Source organism: Uloborus diversus, chromosome 10, assembly GCF_026930045.1.
Source record: "Uloborus diversus isolate 005 chromosome 10, Udiv.v.3.1, whole genome shotgun sequence".
Taxonomy (NCBI): Eukaryota; Metazoa; Arthropoda; class Arachnida; order Araneae; family Uloboridae; genus Uloborus; species Uloborus diversus.
Genome location: NC_072740.1, coordinates 87,431,490 through 87,455,044, shown reverse-complemented (window position 1 = coordinate 87,455,044; position 23,555 = coordinate 87,431,490). Strand labels below are relative to the sequence as shown.

The window sequence follows — 23,555 nt, the reverse complement described above, 5'->3', positions numbered from 1 at the left end:
CCTTTCATGTATTGCCTTCAGGTAGTAGCATTGTTTGTGTACCGGCGAAGGATCACTTCTAAAGCAAATGTGACAGGCATTTAGTATTTAGGAGGCTTTGGACAAACTGATTACAACTCAAAGCCAAAACTAACTAGTAGCATGACATTATGAAAAATCAAAGATGAAAAGTTGTGCTAGCGCCATCTATGTGACAAAATTAAACTTAAATCCCTTTGCTTTACCACATAAAAAATTAAATTATCCTGCCATCCTATTTAAGTTTTAGAATAGTTCATTCTAAGTTCTGACAGTTTTTTTTTTTTTTTTGATAAGATTTCATTACGCCTTTAATTAAAGAAATTATAGGAATATATAAATTTTTATATTTTTAATCTTTCATTTTACAGTTTATGTTTTAAAAAGAAAATCATCACCTTTTGATACCACCTTAAGTTTTTTTTGGCAAAGTGCGCAATTACTAGGGGATTTACCCTGCCTTCGGATAAATACCCAAAAAAATATTTACCTTCCCACCCGACATCACTAATTGTGTGTATTAAAAATAGTTCGAATAAATTTTCATCATGAAGTACCGGGGAGCAAATGCAAATGAGCAAGGAAACAGAAAACAATTTTTTGTTTTGCTTATTAATATGAAAACTTTATATTTGCCACGTTATCACTTAAACAGCAATTAAATAAATAAATAAATAAATAACATCATAGTCTTAATAACTTCTCAGTAAATTCTTCCAAGCATCCCTCGTGCTTCCTTTTTTTTTTTTCATTTTGGATATGACTAACCTAGATTGTGATTTTGAAATCCTGAAGTTCATCATTGAATTGCTTATACTTGTCCAATTATGACATTGAAAAGAAAGATTCTTTGGTTCACGATATGTTTCTTTCATAATTTCATCAAGTCTTCCAATAAAAAATATTATAAACTGCGTAATACATATGTATCAGTTTTACCAATTATTTCATATTTAAATTTAAAAAAAAAAATTTACATCAAAAAAAAAATTTTTAATACCCAAAAAATATTTACCTACCCACTGGGTATTTACCCAATCCACATCACTAGTTACAATTTAATTTTTCTTTACAAAATTGAAGCTAATTTCTTATGGAAAGTGAAAACTTTCTTTGACATCACTCACCAAACTGATATGATAAAATGCCATATCAGTTTATATTAGGAGCACAACATTGATGTCAATATTTTAGAAACAATATTTTTACAAAAATATCAATGTTTTAGGGCGATGTTTCTTTTGAACATCAACGTTTTGCATTCGAAGTTTTCTCTATGTCAATGTTTCTTAAATGAAGTAAAAATATATTTTAAAAATGTGAAAATGTCTAGATGAAAGCTTCAATATTGATTACTTATTGCACTTCAAAGAGTTTTCTCTGGTTAGTTACCTACAGACATAGAAATATTAAGAATCCTTTTTTCCAGCACACCATGAATTAGAATATTAAGTTTTTACTAAGGTTTTCCCAAAAAATAAATATGAGTACATATAATAGTTTTTTCTAAGATACCTGAACTTACATGACAGTCCAGAGCTCTAACTATGAAGTTAATTTTAAAAATTATAATATTACTTTAAATATGTACTATAATGTTACTAGTATGTATTTAAAGTTGCTAGAAATAATTACTGTTTAATATATTTTGTATTTTCAACATATTTTATACAATTCTTCAATGTTACGCTGGAAGAAAGTATACCAGAACAATCACACAGAAACTATGAAGAAAAACAAGTAAAAAAAGCTGCAAATTCCAAAAACCATCTTCAAGTTTATTTAAAATCTAAATAGTTAGAAACTATATCAAATTTATTATTTTACCAGTTATTTCATACTGATACTGAATGCTGTTGGCCTGTTTCCCCTTTTGCTTCTCAAGCTGTGAATTCAACTCTTTTGCATTGTACTTCTGAAGACAAGTTTGGTTGCAAAAATCTCTGATACTGGGCTCAGTAATAACAACCGCATTTTTGGTTATTTCATTTTCACAGAAGGCACATGTCAGCTGAAATAAGCAAAAATATTGAAGAATAAGAAGAATGTGTTTAATAATACCTATTAATGAATAGTTTTCATGATTTTAGACATACATTATCATTTTGTTAGAAAAAAAATGGTTAGACAGAGTGCAATAATTTAAATTGGTTGATTTTTTCCCCCTTTTAATCATTGATTTAAAGCCTTGTTAATAAAAATCCTCTTGAAAAATATAAATTTCACTGGTTCTGCTTTTTTCCCTAAGTCAGTATAACTCCATTCTTTACTGATTTTGTACCTAGGGTTTATTTTTACATGACTATTTTCATCTTTTCAATATTTCTCCTCCCACTCCTATGACGCTACTCGTCAAACTTTGTGCAAAAAAAATGCTGAATTTAAATTTTCATAAAGAATTTTCTAAAAATTCCTTTTATCTCTTTTCTGGCAATCTTTTAGTCTTTTATGTATAAAATCTCTATTAATTACCTCTATTAATTTAATTTATCTATATTAATTTGGCTTTCTTTTAACTAGCTTGGCGTCTTTAAGGTCTCAAATTTTACATTCAGAATTCTAAGAATTTCTGATGATGATTATTACTATTTTTTACCTCATTTCAATATGTGCAGCATTTTTTTTTTCCCATTTGTACTATCGGATAATTTTCAAGCTCCCTAATATTCAGATGAGTCCTTTTTTTTTAAATTAAATTATCCAGTATCCCGGCTGAGCTACCGATATTTTTGCTGTTACTTTTTTCGTTATACAGTCAAACCCTGTTATTACGAACCCTCAACAGACTGACTTTGGAGATAAATGGCTATAACTGAGGGTTGGCTACATCCTATTTTCTTTTTTCTTTTTTTTTCTTTTCAAATTCACACTTGCCAACATACTTCTGTAATGAATGTCTTTGTTGCAGGGTATTTGTATTAGTGATTAGGGTAACTTTTGGTAAAATATTTGCATGAACTATACTCTAACTAAACTACAGAAATGTATCTTTTTATGTATTCATAATTAGGGCAGAAAAATGTAGGTTGCATGCATTTATGCACACTTTGTTGATTTTTCTGTAAAATATTGTAACTAAATCTACAACTTATTCAGGGGCACCCACCAGGAGCACAGAATGCGCTATTGAAATTTTTAGGGGGTGTTTGAGGGATATTTTTCATTTTTTGGGGGGCCCTTGAGATATTTAAGGGGGGTGGTGCACCCTTACTCTTACGGGAGCACATGACTTATTTACCAAACTTCTGTCGTAAATAAAATCCCCAAAACATTGACTGGTGCCTTAGAATTACAATTCTGCCTTATAATGGCTACAGTAAATTTCAAAAGGAAAAATTTCTTGCAAATATTGCTAATTTAGCAATAGGCAGTATAAAGTTCACAAAACAATAGTATCAGAGGAACAATAGATGAGGAGTGGGGTTGGAATCGGGGTGTTTTTTGGATCGCTATAGCCGATTTTGTAGCATTTAGTGATCGTTACAAGTGTTTGAAAATACATTAACGACATAGAGCCTCAGTAGGGACCATTTGAAAGGTCTACTACAACGGGGGGATCATTATATCCTGGGTTCGCTTTAGAGGAGTGCGACTGTATATGGTCAATTGGTATATAATTAGCTTTATCCACCAAAATAACTTTTCATTAATTTTTTTGGCATATTTTCTGACTTTTAGAAAATTTTAGTTGTTTTTCCTTAAAAGAATGAATTACTGATCAAATGACACATTTCAAATGTTAGTGATTATGTCTTGCAGAGAGATCACCTGCAACATGTTAATACAAATACAAAAGTGACGACCAGCAACAGGCTCTGGGCCCAGCTAGACTGGTCCTAGTCAATTTAAAGGGTTGAAAGGAACAAAGCTGTTTAAGTGAAAGAGCTGAATTAGTGGGTCAAAAGAATGAACGATCCTATGATTTACGGATCATTGAAAAGAATTACATTGCCCACCTCTATTAATACCCAAATTTTAAAGTATTTTTGAAAATGTATAAAAAATCTAATTTAAATTTTAGAAAATCTGACTCATTAAAAAATATTACATCTTACGCCCCAAAAAAATGCATGTAATAATATTTATAGGAATAAATTTACAAACCTTTAAAAATGCTGCTTTATACTCGTGCAAACACATTTCCGAGCAGAAGTCTTTCTTTTGGTGATCAACAGTTAGACAATACTTAAGGTCCTTTTTCTCTGAACACCATGCACAGCATGGCTTAGTTCTGCCTTTTCCAGGCCCTAAAACATTCAAAAATTATAACTTTAATTTTATACTTCATACTGTTAGGCACCGATCAAGAATGACAAAAAGTAACAAATTAATATACAATAAAATCCCTCTAACATGAACACTAATGGGACAAATTTTTTTTTTTTTTTTTTTTTTGTCCACAATAGGGGGGGGTGTCCTCAGGACAGGGGTGTAGTATTGTTATTTGCCTTGAAATTGGGGAATTAAAAATTGTTCGTATAAGAGGGGTGTCCATTAGGAGGGATTTTACTGTACTTTAACCTTAAGCCCTATTAATACAATATATATATATATATATATATATATATATATGGGTCATTCAGACTTCAAAAAGTGTAACTTTTCTGTCACACGCCTTTTACGGTAAAAACTTTAAGGAACTGTTCATTTAACAATGATTTTTAATTTCATCAAAAATATATCTATTTAAATCTGCCAACAATTTTTTAATAATAATTTTTATTTTAGTATATTTTTGGTTCACAACATGTGAATTCTCATCTCCGTAGCATGTCACCCACCTTGTGTGACTGTTTATGTTGCTTAATAACTTGTTTGGTTAAAAGTATATACTTATTTATTTATTATTCCCTTCACAAGTGTCTCAAATGCTAATTGTTCAGGTGGATTTAATTGTTTTATAATGTGTTTTAGTTCGTTTTAGAAGGACAAGGATTCATGTCACACAATAAATTCTCACCTCCGTTACTTAAACATAAAATGCCATACCTCATTAACACATGGCAGTAATGACATCAAATTTTATTTTCCATGACACAAGGGAGCCCCATTGTTTATTTTCAGCCATAGTCGAAGTTGTGAGATTTTTGTCGAAAAACAAGAACATAGATTTTGCTTTAAAAACTTAGTGTGGTTATTCCGACTTCTCACCTCCGTGAACTTGAAATTCAGGGATGTAAATTAATGTAAAAACAGAAGTGAACATGTTTTCATATGCTTAACATGTGCAGAGTGTAGCAACGAAGAAAAAAAAATTTCCTTGAAAAATGTATCTATTAGGCCTATATTAATGGAAGGATCCTCACCTCCCTGAATCTCATCTCTGTGACAGACCTTATCAATGTCATTATTTCTGAGGATAAAATAACTGCTGGAGGGGAAATACATTGATAATAGGCATTCTACCAAATTTATAAATTGCCAGTATATCCTCAAACTTACTAAATACTATTTTTTAACATACATTTGAAACTACTAATTAAGCCGTACTTTAATTAAGAGAGCTTAATATTATATTCCCATTAATCATTAAAATAGCTGATTGTTTGCACAATTAACAAAATTACTACTTTGATATTAAATTGGCCTCAATTTTTTAATATTAAAAGTTTTTTTCTTTTTTTTATTTCTGTGAACAAGGCATTTTTCAATTTTTTTATTTATGAGTAAAATAATAGGAACTTAGCTGGGCCATTGCTTATGGTTACTTCTGGTAGGTAACACTTTCATGTAAGAATTTAAAAAAAAGAAAACAAAAGGCTTTGAAAATGAAAAATATTTGTGTTCAAAAATAAGGTTTTCTGGAGAATGACCCATATACACACACAGGGTCAATTTCCCACTACCAGGCAATTCAACTTACACAAAATGGCTATAACCCGAGTTTTTCAAGAATACAAATTTTAAAGCTAAAGCAAATTCTTCGCTCTTAACAAGAAAATATTTGGAAAGGAATCATGGTGCTAAGTGTCGGCTTCATTATTGACTAAAAAATATTGTTTTCGTGAATATGATGTCATTTTCTCAGCATCACTGACTGCGCTATTCCCACACCGCACTAGTCTAAACATCGCTTTGTTAGTGTGTATAGATAACCACTCCATATGTTTTCTTCATCTTTTTAAATTCTGCATATGAAAGGTGATGAAATATTGCGGCACTTAAGCACACTGTTTCATCCGAAGTTCATGAAGATGGAAAGCAAAAGAGAAGGTTTGTGACAATTTAAGAAAAGGTAAAGATTCTTGATTCGCTTGAACAACTTAAAAGTGGATCGAAGGTAACAAACGACTATTAGAAATGATTCACTCATTCCTTCTTCCTTACATAAAATTAGAAGTCAAGAAAAGGTAATGCAATCCGTCTGTGTTCAGAACTTAAGTTTTAACACGAAGCTTCAAGCGTCGTGTTTAAGCAAAATGCAAACAGTATGAAATTGGAAGCTGCTCTTGCATTGTGGATAGTGATTGCAATACCGAATACCGATATTTCGAGCAATTTTATGATTTCCTAATACCGGTATTTGCTGAGGTACAATATTGGTATTTTCGGTGTTAGCTGAAAATGATAAATAGTTTCAGTTAAAGGATTTTCAATTAAATTTATTAAATATCTACTTATATTTTAAATGTACAGTTCTTTTGCCATGATACAAAACCAAAATTGATCTATTGATGTAAAATTTTGGCTTCAAAAGCATGAACTAGTAGAATTTGGACGCACATAATAAACAATAACTTTAATGCTAATGAAAATATTACGACCAAACTTCAAAATTAATATTGTTAAGAGTTCGTGACACAATTTCAAACGTTCTTTAAATGATGATACAGTTCTTGAGAAAACACAGGAGATTTATTTACAGCTATGTACAGGCAATGTAGTTACAACTGCTAAATGAACAAACAGCAATTACAGAAATATCAAATAAACACCGTAAGCACAATGGTCACACATGTATTTGCTTCCAAAAACGCAAAAAACACAGAGAAAAAGAAGGCTAATACATACAGAGCAAAATACATGCTCTCAGCCCAACGGCTCAGGAGAGTCTCCCTTTGAACTCACTGCATGGCTAATTATAAATCCTTCAAAAGTTTCCACAATATTTCAAATGCTTCTCATATTTTCTTTTCATTCATTCACGAATCTTATCAATGAAAAATAGGGGAACTGTATACTTCATTTGAATGTAAAGGGGTTGTATATTCATTACATGAAACTATTTACAGGTTACGTTAATAAGACAATTTTAGGTGAAAGATAATGGAATAAACACCAAATTTAGCTAGATTACAACAAATTAGTCATAAAAATAACTACTATTTACAGAATTTGTAGCATTGCCCCCTTCCTAAGGACTGCTCGTCCCAGGCAGTACAATCTCCAGAAAAGATGCCAAACTTATATCACAAGTTTACAAATACACAAATTAAATTGACACTAATCAGACACAGAAAACACAATAATAACAAGAAATATTACTAAACATTGAAAGCAAAAATTTTCTACAACTTTTATGTTATCAACCATGGTTGTTTACGTAAATACTCATGAACTATGGCCATAGTATGGGGCTAACCGATCATAATGTACAACCGTAGGTTTTTCATTAGGTGATTTTTGGATCCTCACTATGACGTCATTCAGTCGTTTAAGGACTTTGTAGTCTCCATTCCAATGCGACTGCAATTTGGGTGAAAAACCTTTCCGTTGGATAGGATTCCATAACCAAACCTTGTCACCTTCCTTGAACTAATGTCCAGTGGACCTTGTGTCATATTGGGTCTTCATCTTCTCCGCCGCGATGTCGATCTGCTCCAACTGGTCTGGATATCCTGGATGTACTCCTCAGGCAAAGAAGGCGCATCCAGAGGGCGATCGAAGACGAGATCACACGGTAGCCGAAGCTCTCGTCCGAAAAGCATCTGAGATGGGGCATACCCGGTAGTCTCATGGACAGCACAGCGGTAGGCCAGCAGGAACAAAGATAGCTTCTTGTCCCAATCCTGTTGATTTCTGGAGACCATAAGCGAGAGATTATTTAGGATGGTGTGGTTAAATCTCTCCACCATGCCGTCCGATTGTGGGTGTAGTGGTGTTGTCCTAGTTTTCTCATTTCTGAGAATTTGACATAGGCCCTTAAACACAGCAGAGATGAAATTCCTCCCTTGATCGGAATGAATCTGCAAAGGTGTTCCATCTCCCGAGATCCAATGCTGGACTAGAGTCTCTGCTACGGTGGTAGCTTCTTGATCTGGAATGGGATATGCTTCGGGCCATTTGGAGAAATAGTCAATGGAAACAAGGATGTATTCGTTCCTGTCAGCAGTTCTTGGTAGGATGTCAATTCGTTTGAAAGGAGCTCCAACGTTGTACAGATATAGCTTCCCTTGGCTTCTTTTCTTCGGTCCTTTATGGGCAGCACAGGTGTCACAAGAATGGCACCATTTCACCACGTCATCCTTCGCCTTGCTCCAGATAAGCGCTCTTGAACCTTATTGAGGGTTTTCAAGGCACCAAAATGTCTTTCAGTCGCACTACTATGCAGTTCCTGCATCAAATCTGAAATTCTTGACCGAGGAAGTAACAACTACCATCTAGATGTTTTGCCGTCGTCAGATTCCCATTTTCGGTACAATATGCCATTCCATAAATGGAGTGAGTTCCATAAAGCTCAGTATCTTTTTGTTCCAGGACTGAGGATGGAAACGTCCTGCCAACTAGTTCGCCGACTCACTTTCCATAAACTCCAAAATTGGTTTTATGTCTGGGTCTTCAAGTTGATCTTTTCGAACTTGGTCGTCACTCCATGGATCAGGTTCTGATGGTGTTGACGTCACTGTCACCTGAAAGGCAGTAGGGCTAGCCGTTCCATATTGCTTCTCGATTTGGGAACAATGGTGGCAGCTCTCAGCACAGGGCGTCCTTGATAGAGCATCTGCATTACCATGAGACTAATCTTTTCAGTGCTTGATCTCCATGTCATATTCCTGGAGCCGCTGTATCCACCTGGCTATCTGACTTTCCGGATTTTTGAAGCTCAAAAGCCAAGTGAACGAGGCATGATCTGTCCGAAGGAGAAACTTTAGACCGTAGAGGTAATGATGGAAGTGTTCTACAGCTTTGACTGTGGCCAGCAACACCTTTCTGGTAATGCAGTAATTTCGCTCCGACTTTGATAAGCTTTGCTCCAGCAAGCAATGACATTTTTATTGCCATTAATTTCTTGGGATAAAACAGCTCTGATGCCCTCGTGGCTCGCATCAGTGTCGAGTATGAAGGATTTTCCAGGCTCGGGATATGAGAGAATAGGTGTAGATGTTAAAGCCTCCTTCAGTCGTAGAAATGCATCTTCGCATTCTTTGGACCATTCAAACTTTTGCTTGCTCTACGTCAGCTTATGCAAAGTTCGTGCAATGTTGGAAAAACCCTTCACAAATTTCCTGTAGTACGTGCAGAGCCCTAGGAAACTATGCAGCTGATGGAGGTTTTCGGGACGACTCCAACTCTTGACCGCAGATACCTTTTCTGGATCGGTTTGTACACCTTCAGAAGAGATGATGTGACCAAGGTAGTTCACTTCCCGGCGGAACAAATTACATTTGGACGGGCTTAACTTCAGATTGGCTTCCTTAAGCTTTTGCAGCACCTTCCTAAGATTTGCCAGATGTTCTTCGAAACTGCTTCCCACGATGATGATATCGTCTAAATAGACCAGACAGCATTCGTAGGAGAGTCCTCTTAACACTGTCTCCAAAAGACGCTCGAACGTAGCTGATGCATTGCAGAGGCCGAAGGGCATCACTTTAAACTGCCATAAGCCTTGACCAGTTGTAAACGCTGTCTTCTCTCGGTCATCACGGTGTATCTCAACCTGCCAGTCGCCGCTCTTCAAGTCCAGGGTCGAAAACCACTTGTGTCCGGAAAGAGTGTCCAAGATGTCGTCTATCCGTGGAAGAGGGTAACTGTCTTTCTTGGTGATTTCATTCAGCCGTCGGTATCAACACAAAATCTGGTGGAGCCATCTTTCTTTCGGACCAAGACGATGGGTGAGGCCCAAGAACTCGACGAAGGTTCGATGACATCATTCTCCTTCATCTCTTTCAGGAGGGTCTCAACCTCTTCCTTCTTGGCAAACGGTAGTCGTCTTGATTACTGTTTAATAGGGGGTGTTCTCCAGTGTAGATCCTACCAGCTGCGTTAAATTCGTACGGCCAACATCCTCCGATGTAGATGAAAACAGAAGTCATCCACCAATTGTTCCGCAGCAGTTCTTTGACTTTTCGATAAGGGTGCACTCCCAATTAACTTTGATGTCAAGGACTCAGAAGACACAGTCTCGGGGGAATTGATTCTTCTAATGATGCAGTTTACTGGAGTACAAGTTGCCAACACTTCACCTTTCCGGATATTCCTTGGTCTTTCACTCACGTTGACGACTCGCACATGAATTACATCTTTAGAAAGGTCCACAAGCATAGATGCTACCAGCACTCCTTTTGGGTTAATGCTTAAGTTGGGGTATTCAATGAGTCCAAATCGAAAACTATTGCTTTCTTCAATGGAGCCAGGTATTAATGATTCTTGAGGGAATCGATAAATCTGTTTGGACTATTATTTGATGAGCGGATTTTACATCACTTTCTGCGGGGAAAACGGCGATGTCTTCTCTCATCGAGTGCAGCTCATTAGTCTTGAAGTCGAGGTTGAAATCATACTTCTTTAAAAAGTCCAATCCAAGAATGAAGGGGTCTGTGATAGCAGCAACGAATGCCGTATGATGGTAAGTGGCATTTCCAAACACAATTTCTAAGTTCACTTTACTTTCAATCTCGATCTTGTCATCTGTCACAGTTTGGAGGGTAACGCAGGGCGGCGTCCATAGAATGTTGAGACCAAATTGACGAGCCACATCTGTTCTAATGATTGTAACATTGGCTCCAGTGTCAATAATCAGTTCGCAGGGGAACCCGTTTACATATGTGTAAACAAATAGTCCATTACTGCCACCACTCGTCCATGAAATCTGGAAAACTTTAAGATGGGGCTCATTCCAATTTGGCGACCTCCGCCCCGTGAGATTGCCATGGCTTAGTTTTCCTGGACCTGAGAGAGAGAGGTGCTCTTCCCTCTGGTTTCTTGGCGAGCTTCAGTTTCTTCGTAAGTGACCCTCGCCGCCACATTTCCAGCACTTAAGTGATTGTTCATTTTGGTCCTTGGGAGCCGAAATCTTTTTTGAGGGTTTCTGCAACTTCTTTTATTTGCTTTTCCAGTTCAGCAAAGCGTGACGAAACCGGATCAGACTCATCAGTTTTCGCGCCGCGCATTGAAAGGTGATCCTTGCGGGTTGCTTGCTGGGCAGCCTCCAACTTCATCGCATACACAACAGCAGAATTCAGGTCTTTGACATCCGCCATCCATAGAGCTTTCTGGATTTCCGGATCTCGAACCCCGTCGATGTAGTAGTTGAGTGCCAGGTTGTCTCGAACTTCCGCAGGACAGTCGCAAAAAGCAAGATGAGACAGTCTCTCGACGTCCGCTGCTAGCTCTTGCAGGGTTTCCCCGGTTTTCTGGAAACGGGACTTCAACTGGAGTCGGCTGAAATCTTTCTGGCACTTCTCACCGAAGCGAAGCTCCAGCGCAGATGTGAGGGCGGCGAAATCCTGGCGCTGGCTGTCCGGAAGGGTCTGAAGAATGTCCGCTGCGTCACCTCTCAGGGATGCTGCAAGATGGCAGGCCTTGGTAGCAGAGTCCCATCCGTTCGCTTCCGCCACTATCATGAATTGGGTCTTGTATACCTGCCACGAACTTTTCCCATCAAATGTGGCCAGTTTAATGGACGGTCGAGCAACAGATGTGGGAGCGCCAAACTGTACAGAGCTGCTTTCCGCGGTCACCAATCTCCTTTCCATGTTTTTAATTTTCTCATCCACATGATTTTCAACTGTTGCGATACGGTTTTCTACTGTTTCAAATTTTTCATCAAAAGCATCAACTCGATGCTCTACCTCATTAAATTTATTTTCCATCATAGTTTTTACCGAAGTAAGGTCGTTTTTAATTTCCTCTTGGTTAGAAGCTAAATGGTTTTTTAGCACCATTAAATCACTTTTCCATTGTTCTTGATTAGCTGCCAATTCATTTTTCAATTGTTCTTGATTAGCCGTCACATCACGCTTCACAGAGTTGATTGCGTCAAGAAGTTGTTTTAATTGTTCATCTATTGCGCGAGTACTCACCATAAAAATAAAGTCCAAATTCAAAAAGTCTTTATAAAAAAATGTCCAAAGTCACACTTACTCCAAGAAAGTCCTGAAGTAGCCCCATGTTGGGCGCCAATTGTAACGGATCCGGTGCCACTTCCAACTTTCTTGAAAGGACGACACAGTTCTTGATTAAGAATACAGGAAATTTATTTACACTATGTACAGGGAAGATCGTCAACAACTGCTAAATTAATCATCAGCAGTTAAGAAAATATCACACAACACCATAAACTCAACGGTTACACACGTATTTACTTCCAAATACGAAAAACAACACAGCGAAATGCCTCGCAATAAACAGAGCTAATACACTCTCAGTACAAATTCTCAATCGAAACTTACTTTTTATCATGCATACCGGCTTTTTATACACACCAAAAGAGATCTCTCAATTATTCCAGAAAATGCTACACTGTTCCACACTTTCTTATTTCTTTTCATTCACAAATCTTATCAATGAAAAAATAGGGGGACATATACTTCAGCCGAATATATAGGGGCTGTATATTCATTACGGGGAAACTATTAACAGGTTACGTTACTACAATAATTACTATTTACAGAATTTGTAACAATAAGATACAGCCTACAGCTAAAGCAAATCATCTATTAATTACGAAAGCTTAAAAAATCTGACTAGGGACAAGTGCTAATTTATCTCACTATGAAAAAAAAGCCACGCTAACTTTTAAATCTGCTACTAAGCTTATCGGATGCTTTGCTTTCCTAAAGTTGTAAATGAAATTTGAAAATTAATGAGCTTTTTTTCTTTTCTTTTCTTGGAGACTACTAATTTTAGCTAATTCTTGGAGTTGACTTTGAAATAATTTTGCAGTTTATGACATTGAAACACTAATATTTTTGTCATTAGTATATAATACGTTAAATTTAAATTTTTTTTAAAAATATTGATTGCTTAGTTTTCACTGAATACTTAATCAACACCAATGACAAGTATAAGTTTCTTTAGAAATGTAAGTTGTTTCCAATTACGGACCTAATTTAGTTTGTTATAAATCACTTTTGTTTTATTTTTGATTTGACATGAATAAGTTTATTTTTTAATGAATAACTAATAGACATGTCGCAAAAATAAATGTTTATCTTGTATTCAACACTTATTTTTGTTTTTCTTTAAAATATTTCATTAGAATAAGTTAATTCAAAAAACGGCACAACATTTTGATAGGAAAAAGACTTCCAATTTTTGAACAATGAGAATGTTTTGTTTCACTGATTCAAAGTTATAAGCTCCAACAAAAAAGGGGATTAACTGTTCCCAATCTCACTAGAAATCGAACTTCCAAGAAGTTGAAAGTTTTTTGTTGGTTCCGTCAGATTTGAGTTATCTCGCAAATTGACTCTATTTATCAAAATACTGCATACAAGGCAAAAGTATTTAATGGAATACACAGCATTTTAAGGTCATATAGCTGTTTTAGCAAAACAAAATACATAGTTTTACAGAATAATTTTGGTTATTCTGGGGTTTCCAATTGTACATACACTATATACATGTCACAACACAAACAAATACAGTCAGACCTCTATATATGGAAATAGCAAATTGCAGGAAAAAAATTCGATATATAGAAATTTCGATATATGGAAGCCTCATTCCATTTCAAATCGACCAATCACTCAAAATGACCATCTCAGATTTTCATGAAAATTTCAGGGATTATACTGTTTGATCATCTAAATTCAGATCTACTTTTTAAAAAATCTATCTTTTTTTGGTTAATGAGTTATTAATTTTTTAAATGTGTAAAAACTCACGTTTTTTTACTCATCTGTTGTGCTTAAAAATGCTACAATTTTAGTTCTATGGGGTCAATACAGTTGGTTAACAGTTCATTTTAAAGAGAACTGCATGACCTTTAATTTGACATGCAACTTGCATATTTCTCTTAAATTTTTAATATTTTTTTAAATTTTAAAATTTAAATTTTTTTAAAGTTAGTGTCTTTTAAAAATTTTGAAAAAAATATATGTTTTTATTATGTTTTAATAAATACATCCTAAAAATTACAGAGTGGGGACATGATGGGATCAGCAGTTATAGCAAATAATGCAATGGTACTACTTAGTATTTTTGTTTAAAAATTAAAAAAACAATAAATAAATAAAAAATACTTTTAAATGCACAAAACTATTTTTAACAATTTAAATTTATTTCAAAATGTACATGTTTTAGTTTTTTTAAATAATATTATAAACATTTTGTAGTAAAACTATAAACAGTTCAATTAATTAAAAACCCTTTAAATTTCAAAAAAATCTTAAATTTTGGTTATCTTTTATTCCTTTGAAGTTCAGTAAACAGAACTAGCACAGAAACTTTGAGGATGTAATTTTGAAATGTATAAACACAAAGTAGAATTTGATACTTCTTTTACTTCGAAATATCTTTTTGAAGATTCGTTTGAGCAAAACAGCATTGATACTGTAACATACAAGCAGTGGATGCAAATTGATAATAGGACTGCACTTGAAGCAATAACAAAACAAACTGATGATTTCTTAAATTGTTTGTTTGATAGCTTACCCAAACTGCTGAAACATTCTTTTATTGCTAGCAAACAATCTGCTCATCTTAGATATATGAAAAAAAATCTGGTTGAAAATCAATGTACTGTATTATGTGATTTTGCTGAGAACTACTCTTTCATTCTAAAAGATGCTGCACAAGGATTCAACTGGAACAATGCACAAGCAACGATACATCCTTTTGTTGTACATGGAAAATGTTATGTTACAGCACCTGAATTTAGCTATTATCTCTGATTGCATATCCCATGATACAGTTGCTGTGCATTTGTTCCGGAGGCTTATGATAGCACACTTAAAGCAAAAATTGCTGCAAAGAGTAGACAAAATTCATTATTTCTCAGATGGAGCTACATCCCAGTACAAAAATAAATCGAATTTTGTAAACCTCTGTCACCATACTGCAGATTTTTCTATTGAAGCAGAATGGAATTTTTTTGCATCATACCATGGGAAAAATGCTTGTGATGGTATAGGCGGCACAGTTAAGCGATTAGCTGCACAAGCAAGTCTTCGTATGGTCTATAATGAACAGATTATGACCCCCCGTCAATTATACCAATGGTTTAAAGACAATATTAAAAATATCGATTTCATATGTTCAACAGAAAAAGATTACGAAAAAGAATTAGCATTTCTGAAAACAAGGTTTGAAGAAGCCATAACAGTGAAAGGAACTCAACAGTTCCACAATTACAGACAAAAAAACAAAAGCACAGTTTTCGTTAAATATTACTCTTTTTCACACCACACAAAGGAAGAGATAGTAAGCAAACATGATAATGCTGATGATTTGAACTTGAATGATATAGTTGGTTTTGTAACATGTGTATATAATAATGAATGGTGGCTAGGTTGTGTTTTAGGAATTGAAAATGAGGAGGTTAAAGTAAGCTTTTTACAACGTCATAGACCTTCTCCATCCTTTAAGTAACCTCATATTCCCGATGTATTGGTTGTAAATAAAACGGAAATACTAACCAAAGTTGACCCTACAACACAAACTGGAAGGGTTTACAATCTCTCAGAATCTGAAAGTTCAAAGGCGAGTAAAAAGCTACTTTCCAAACTGAGGAGATGAAAGACTTATCTGCCACAAGGTATTTTATGTATCGAATTCTACTTTGTGTTTATACATTTCAAAATTACATCCTCGAAATTTCTGTGCTAGTTCTGTTTACTGAACTTCAAAGGAATAAAAGATAACCAAAATTTAAGATTTTTTTGAAATTTAAAGGTTTTTTAATTAATTGAACTATTCATAGTTTTACTACAAAATGTTTATAATAATATTTAAAAAAACTAAAACATGTACATTTTGAAATAAATTTAAATTGTTAAAAATAGTTTTGTGCATTTAAAAAAGTATTTTTTATTTATTTATTGTATTTTAATTTTTAAACAAAAATGCTAAGTAGCACCATTGCATTATTTGCTATAACTGCTGATCCCATCACGTCCCCACTCTGTAATTTTTAGGATGTATTTATTAAAACATTAAAAAACATATATTTTTTTCAAAATTTTTAAAGGACACTACTTTAAAAAAAATTTAAATTTTAAATTTTAAAATTTAAAAAAATATTAAAAATTTAAGAGAAATATGCAAGTTGCATGTCAAATTAAAGGTCATGCAATTCTCTTTAAAATGAGCTGTTAACCAACTGTATTGACCCCATAGAACTAAAATTGTAGCATTTTTAAGCACAACAGATGAGGAAAAAAACCTGAGTTTTTACACATTTAAAAAATTAATAACTCATTAACCAAAAAAGATAGATTTTTTTTTAAGTAGATCTGAATTTAGAATGTCAAACAGTATAATCCCTGAAATTTTCATGAAAATCTGAGATGGTAAATTTGAAAATAATTTTTTTTTTGGTTGATTTGACATGGAATGGACCCAGAAACAATTTTATTTTATCATCTCCTCTCTCCTCTCCTCTCTTATCTTTTTAAATCTCCTAAAACATTAAAATTAAAGCTAATTTTTGTGAATGAAATCCTATTTCTAATTAATTAGAGCATCGGATTAAATGAAAATTGATAATTAAAAAATTAACCGAAATTACACATTTTTGTGCTATCATACATCTATATTCTTCAGCAATTCACCTTGATCCGCAATATTAGGGGGATTTTCGTTTTGAGAATGTAATCGGAGAAAAGTAAAAAATCATTCTACCTAACTTGAATGATTTTTATTGAAGCTAAAAAGACTAGGAATGAGAATAAACAGACAAAAGGGATAATTTGAAACTGATTTTACAGTGCAACTGGTTAAAACTAAGATTTGAAATAAACTTGAGGGAATTTAAGAACTCCAGAACGGAACAATGACCTATCTACACACCCCTCAACCCTAGATTCCTTATGCGTTTCGTAGCAACCTTTAGAGAACATAATTTTCTCCCGTAACCTTCAATTTTCATGAGACAATCAGTCAAAAGTGGAAAAAAAATCTACCAATGTCTCGAAAAAATTCTCGATATATAGACATTTTTTCGATGTATAGAAACAATTTTTCTATGTAATGAACATAGAATTTGCTGGGATTTCGATGTATAGAAAATTTTGATAAGTGGAAGTTCGATATATGGAGGTTCGACTGTACATACACGAACACATACATACTAGATATACATGCACATCTATATACATACATACACACAAGGGCACAACAGAATTTGAGTCATAAGAAGGACACAAGCAAAAAATTTTTAGAATATGTACTATTTTTACAAGGAGCATTTTGCACTGCTATACTAAATCACAATAAAATTTGAAGTATAAAGAAGTGATGAAAAATACATAAGTTTAATTACAAAGGATGACAAAAAAATTCTAATCCTTTTCCTATACATGAGTTATTAGTCAGACCAGCATTTATAGTTAAATGGTCAAAGCAATATAAAATATAATCAAGCAATAATTGCTGAATTGTAAAACCAATAAAAGATCCAAAGCATTAGAACTATTTTTAAATGGTAAAATATGAAATTTTAAAGGTTAAGTTAAAGGTATAAGTTTACTCTATTTGGGATCAGTCAAATTATGAAATAATGAGTAAAAATTAGGTAGGAGATCAACAGTAGACCAGACAACTAAGTAACATATTGTCAAAAGCCTAAAGAACTAGCCATTAATAATAGATATAGAAATTAATTGAAAGATAAGTGAGGAACATACGCTGGATAAAGGAAATGCTCATTGTGCCACTCATTCAAAACAGACAAGAATCTTGGAAAAACCAATACTAATTCGAGAAATTTTCTCATGTGTGTGTGTCACAAAACTCTCCTCTGGAAATGAAAAAGTTTCTTATGTAAGTATTACTTAAGAATCTACAAAAGCTTTTAAAAAATTCCAAATAAAGCAATAAGTAAATGTTCTCAAAAACTCATGATTGTCATACAATAGAAACCCACTATAACAAGGATCGACTGAAGTTCTACAAAATAGTGGATGCATAAATAAATTTCTGAAATATATTTATCAGATCAAGCGAACTCTCTCTTTCTCACTTTTGTAAGATTATTTGTTTATACCTATTAAGAAAAAAAAATCAGTAATGAAAGAAGGATTGAATCATGAAATCTGATGACATTTTGTATACTAATTTTAAAGAAGAAAATGAGATTCTTTTCTCAATATATATTCATATAGATCACAGAAAACATGTATTAGATGGTTAAAGATAAGATTATGAATGTTGGATTACTAAGTAATGCTTAAAACTACAAAGACATAAAATTTCTGTACACCTAGAAAGACTGAAGGGGCCTGTGTGGCCCCTACGCATTTTTCGGATGAATTCATTTAAAAACTCTTCTTGAGTGAGTCCACATGCCCGAGACATCTTCTTTAAGATCAAATAAAAACTAAATAAATAATAATTTTTAGTTTTTCCATCTTTACACGTAAAAAGGAAGAATTAGTTTCTATTTCGATGAGCGATGGCAACCCTTTGGCTAGTTAGCACTCAGCATTGTATAAAGCATTTGGAATTCCAACCAGTTGCATAGAGACAGGTCTAGAAAAATCTTTAAAATATTACATGCCCTGCCGGGCATGTTTGTCTAAAAAACACACACCAGAATCAAATTTTTATACACCCAGTTTTTTTTTATAGTGTAATGATAAAAATATTTGAATCTGTCCTACAGCATTAATCAGACAAAAAATTAATTTAAGAGTTTTATTTCTGAATCCAAAATTATTTCAATTTCAAACATTAAAATCAAGTTTAAACAAATAGTACATAACTCATCATTATATTTACCAATACTTGATTTAAAAAATAAAATTACATGCCTATTCGGACATGTAAGGGTGAAAGATTGGAGTTTTTACATGCCCTGATAGAGAGGAAGTTACAGGTGAAACTAGAGGAAAGAGCTTTTTTTTTACGTAACAACAAATCAGAGAAAGGAAAAATATAATTTTTTTTTTTGTAAAATAGCTTAGGGGCAACTGTGGCCTCTCCAGTCTTTATAGGTATAAGGATCAATATTTACAGTACTTTGAGGTGAATAACTAAATGATTAAATAAGCATTCATGTGGTGTCATATACAATCGTCCTCACTTAATCGGGTAACGAACAATCAAATATATCGCTCATTAGTCCAGTCATTTAAGCTTAAATTAGGTAAGAATCTCGGAATTCAAGATACCCAGCTGTAAGTCTGTAAATACTTGTATATTGACACCCTAAAAGTTGTCTCAAAACCTACATATGGTAGGGTGTACGCAACTATTAAATTTCAAGGTCAAAAGTCACAAAAATCGTTTTTTTGCGCTTTTTTTTTTTGTAAATATCTCATTTCCTATGGGTTTTTTGCTGTTTGTATTTATTATCAATATTGTAGAATACAAAATTCTCTACAAATTTTGTTAACAAAAAATTTTTATACGGTGAACCGTTTTCGAGATAGAGGGCGGAGAGCGCACGGTCACAGGATCACTTCAGGTCAACCGGTGCCTCCGGTCGAAAACGCACCATATATAGTTGATGAACTATATATGAACTTCAATATGAATTGAGTCCGTATCCAACAGCTCTACTACTCTCAATATTTGATAATGATGGCATGAGAAAAACAACAAAATCATCATTGTATGACAACATGAGCCCAATTGATTTTGTTCTCAATGAAAATAATGTGACGTTCATTATTGATGGTGAATTTCTTCTTCATCATGTTGTATGGAGCAGAGACGATATTTTTTCGATTATTTTTGATAAATATATTAATTATTTACAAAGGCATTACAGTTCCAAAATAATTGTTGTATTTGACGGATATTCAGACTACAGTAAGAACGTAAAAGCTATGGAGCAGCAGAGAAGAACTGTTGCACTTTCAAAAACGTATGAAGTCTGTTTCGATGAAACAATGGTTGTACCAGTTACTCAAGAAAAATTCTTATCAAATCGAAATAACAAAGATATGCTCATTAATATGTTAATTGAAAAATTACAATCTGCAAATATTACTACTAAACAAGCCAGACATGATGCGGAAGTTCTTATTGTTGAAACTGCAGTTGAAGAATCAAAGTCTGAAAAAACTGCAGTTATAATAGGACAAGATATTGATTTACTTGTCATTTTAATTGGGCGTACACTGTCTTACGAACAAGAAATTTTCTTTAAAAAAGTTGAGGAAAGGAAATGTAAAAAAGGAGATATACTCGACCAAAAGTTTTGATAATTATCCTCATTCCAAAACACATGTTTTATTTCTGCACGCATTAAGTGGCTGTGACATAACTTCTGCTCTTTTTAAAAAGGGAAAAAAATCATTTTTAAAAGTTTTTGAGAAACTGACAAATTTGGATGAACTAGCTGCAGCATTTGAGGAAGAAAATTGTTCGGCCAATAGATTATTATAGAGAGGAACTCAAACTTGATTGGCAGTCTATAATGCTCCGAAATCTGTGAAAAGTCTCGATCATCTTCGTTATATGCATTACGTCAAGTCTACAAAACTTAATACACCTGTGCAGCTTTCAAGTATTCCACCAACAAGTGCAGCTGCTCATCAACATTTCAAACGTGTATATTATCAAGTCCAAATTTGGTTAGGACATGATTTGGAACCCCAGGTAGGGGGTTGGGCAATGCGAAATGATTTTCTGGAGCCTATCATGACAATTTTACCACCTGCTCCAGAAGATTTGCTAAATACAATTTTCTGCAACTGCAAGAGTGGTTGTGGTTCGCAATGCGGATGCAGGAAAGTGGGCTTGCAATGTTCGTTAACTTGTGGCCAATGTAATGGGCAAGCTTGTCTCAATGCTCTACCATATCAGAGCAACATTAACGAAGATGGAACCTTTGACCCCGAAATCATGGAAGAACTTGAGACAAATGTCGTTGAAGACGATAATGAAGATCAGTTTGAAATTTACCAGCAGCCGTAAGACGACAATGAAGAGGAAAAAGATGATTAAAATTATAAATTGTAGTTTTTGTACCCTTTATTTCATTTTTTTACTTTTAATAAAAATAAATGTATTGAATGATATTTTTTAATAAAAAGCATAATTCATAATTTATTTGTTTTTTTTTTCATCATGTAAGAAGTTATTAATATTAATTAGGTTAAAATTCAGATTTAATTCCTATATTTTCATTAACAATTCTGCAATTACATGGGCAGGTAAGTGTTGTTAAGTAAATTAATACTGAATAAAAAGTGGATAGGTTAGGGAAAAAATGATAAAATATAATATAATAGTTAATAAAAATTGACAAATATTTATAATCATTGATTTATCGATAGTTCACCAACTATATATGGCGCGTTTTTGACCGGAGGCACCGGTTGACCTGAAGTGATCCTATGACCGCGCGCTCTCCGCCCTCTATCTCGAAAACGGTTCACCATATAAAAAAATTTTTAAACAAAATTTGTAGAGAATTTTGTATTCTACAATATTGATAATAAATACAAATGGCAAAAAATCTATAGGAAATAAGATATTTACAAAAAAAAGCGCAAATAAACGATTTTTGTGACTTTTGACCTTGAAATTTAATAGTTGCGTACACCCTACCATATGTAGGTTTTGAGACAACTTTTAGAGTGTCAATATACAAGTATTTACAGACTTACAGCTGGGTGTCTCGAATTCCGAGGTGAACTTACTATAATGACTGGACTACATAGGAATATAAATCTATGGAACAAAAAAAAATCCTACAGCAATAATGTTAAATTTCCCCGCTTTAAGAAATATTTTTTCCATCGATACTCTGCTTAATCGCATACATATTCAAAGTTTCTTGAACAAAACTTTTTATTTCAAGTCGAATTTTTCCATCGCTTTTCTTGCAAAAGGTTGCTTTTAACAAAGCACAAAAGGGGCTAACTGTAATCTTTGTGGCTTCTAAATGTAATCTTTATCTAAAGCTGTAAAATACATCAGCGGTTGGGCAGGCTTGGAAGAATTGGAACACATGCAAGTGAGCGGGAATCAAAATGTTTCTTTGATTGGGGTCCTATGCGGTCCTGTCCCATCTAATGCCGCAAGGAACTCGGCTCCTTTCTGAATAGAAAAGTGGTTCCCATGGCTACCGACCAAGTACTTTCTAAGTTAATAACATTTAATTTTACAAAAAGAGTTGAAGCTTTATCCATAACTCAGTAAATGTTCCTCTTTTACACTCTGGCTCTTGAAAGGGTTATGAAACTGGTTAGTGAGTCGGTAGGTTTGTATATAGGGATGAGAAAAGGTATGAACTTAGAGAAAAAACTAAAGCTCATGATCATCAATGCGAAAATTGAGTCACAAGTCCACCTTCAAACCTTTATTCAAACGTAGAAACTTGTTTAAAATCACATAGTAATTGTAAATGTAAGTGATTTCACAAATACAGTGGAGTCTTGAAAGTTCAAGGTTTTGCTTAATTCTAGGTGCTTACTTAATGTTTTCAGTTATGTTTTTTAATTCCAAAAAACTGATTTTTACTAAAATTTGAAAATAGAAATATTTTGCTACTGTTAAATTTATTTAACAACATACAGTAAATAATACAAAATGCATTGAGAGGTTGGTGTCAACAACGCTCAATAAGCGGCACAAAATATTCATTGACAACAAAATATGGATTAAGAGATGCCTTGGAGATAATAACTTGATATGTAAAATTAACATTAACTTGCCACAAAGAAGCTGTAAATGTGCCTTTTAGAACTCTTGATTGGAGTCAAAAAAAAAAAGGTTCACAACTTAACAAAGCACAAGTCGTATATATGAAATTTCAACCTTCTACAATTAACTTCTTTGTGTTATGTGTGATACATACATACACTTGCAAGCCCCATAGATACATACATAATGATAAAACTCATTGAAATGGATTCGGCACTGTGAAAATGCATGTTTGGTTGCCTTCAAATTTGCACACATAAATGGGTCATTCTTCAAAATGTGTAACTTTTCTGTCACACGCCTTTTACAGAAAAAATTTTATGGAACTATTCATTTAACAATGCTTTTTAATTTTATCAAAAAAAAATTAAATAAAAACAAAAAACCCCGACTTCGTAGAAACGAAAAAAAGGAAAAAGAAAAATGCATATGAATGTTATTGAGTACTAACGAATAACTATACCATTGAAATAGTTTTATAATTGTACACAAGTAAGACAAATCATAAATTCAAAAGCAGAACAGAAGGATCAATAGTCGGGGCCTATTCCTTTCTA

The 23,555-nt window shown here is 33.5% G+C and overlaps 1 protein-coding gene across 1 annotated transcript in view; it reads right to left on the bottom strand.

The window, feature by feature from the left end:
• Positions 1–23,555, bottom strand: part of LOC129231436 (sex comb on midleg-like protein 2) — an 89,639-nt gene that overhangs the window by 54,772 nt on the left and 11,312 nt on the right. Inside the window, exons 3-4 of the mRNA XM_054865751.1 lie at positions 4,123–4,265; positions 1,846–2,029 (exon numbers count right to left, since the gene is read on the bottom strand). Coding sequence (XP_054721726.1) covers positions 1,846–2,029; positions 4,123–4,265 — 327 coding nt within the window. The remainder of the gene's footprint in view (positions 1–1,845; positions 2,030–4,122; positions 4,266–23,555) is intronic.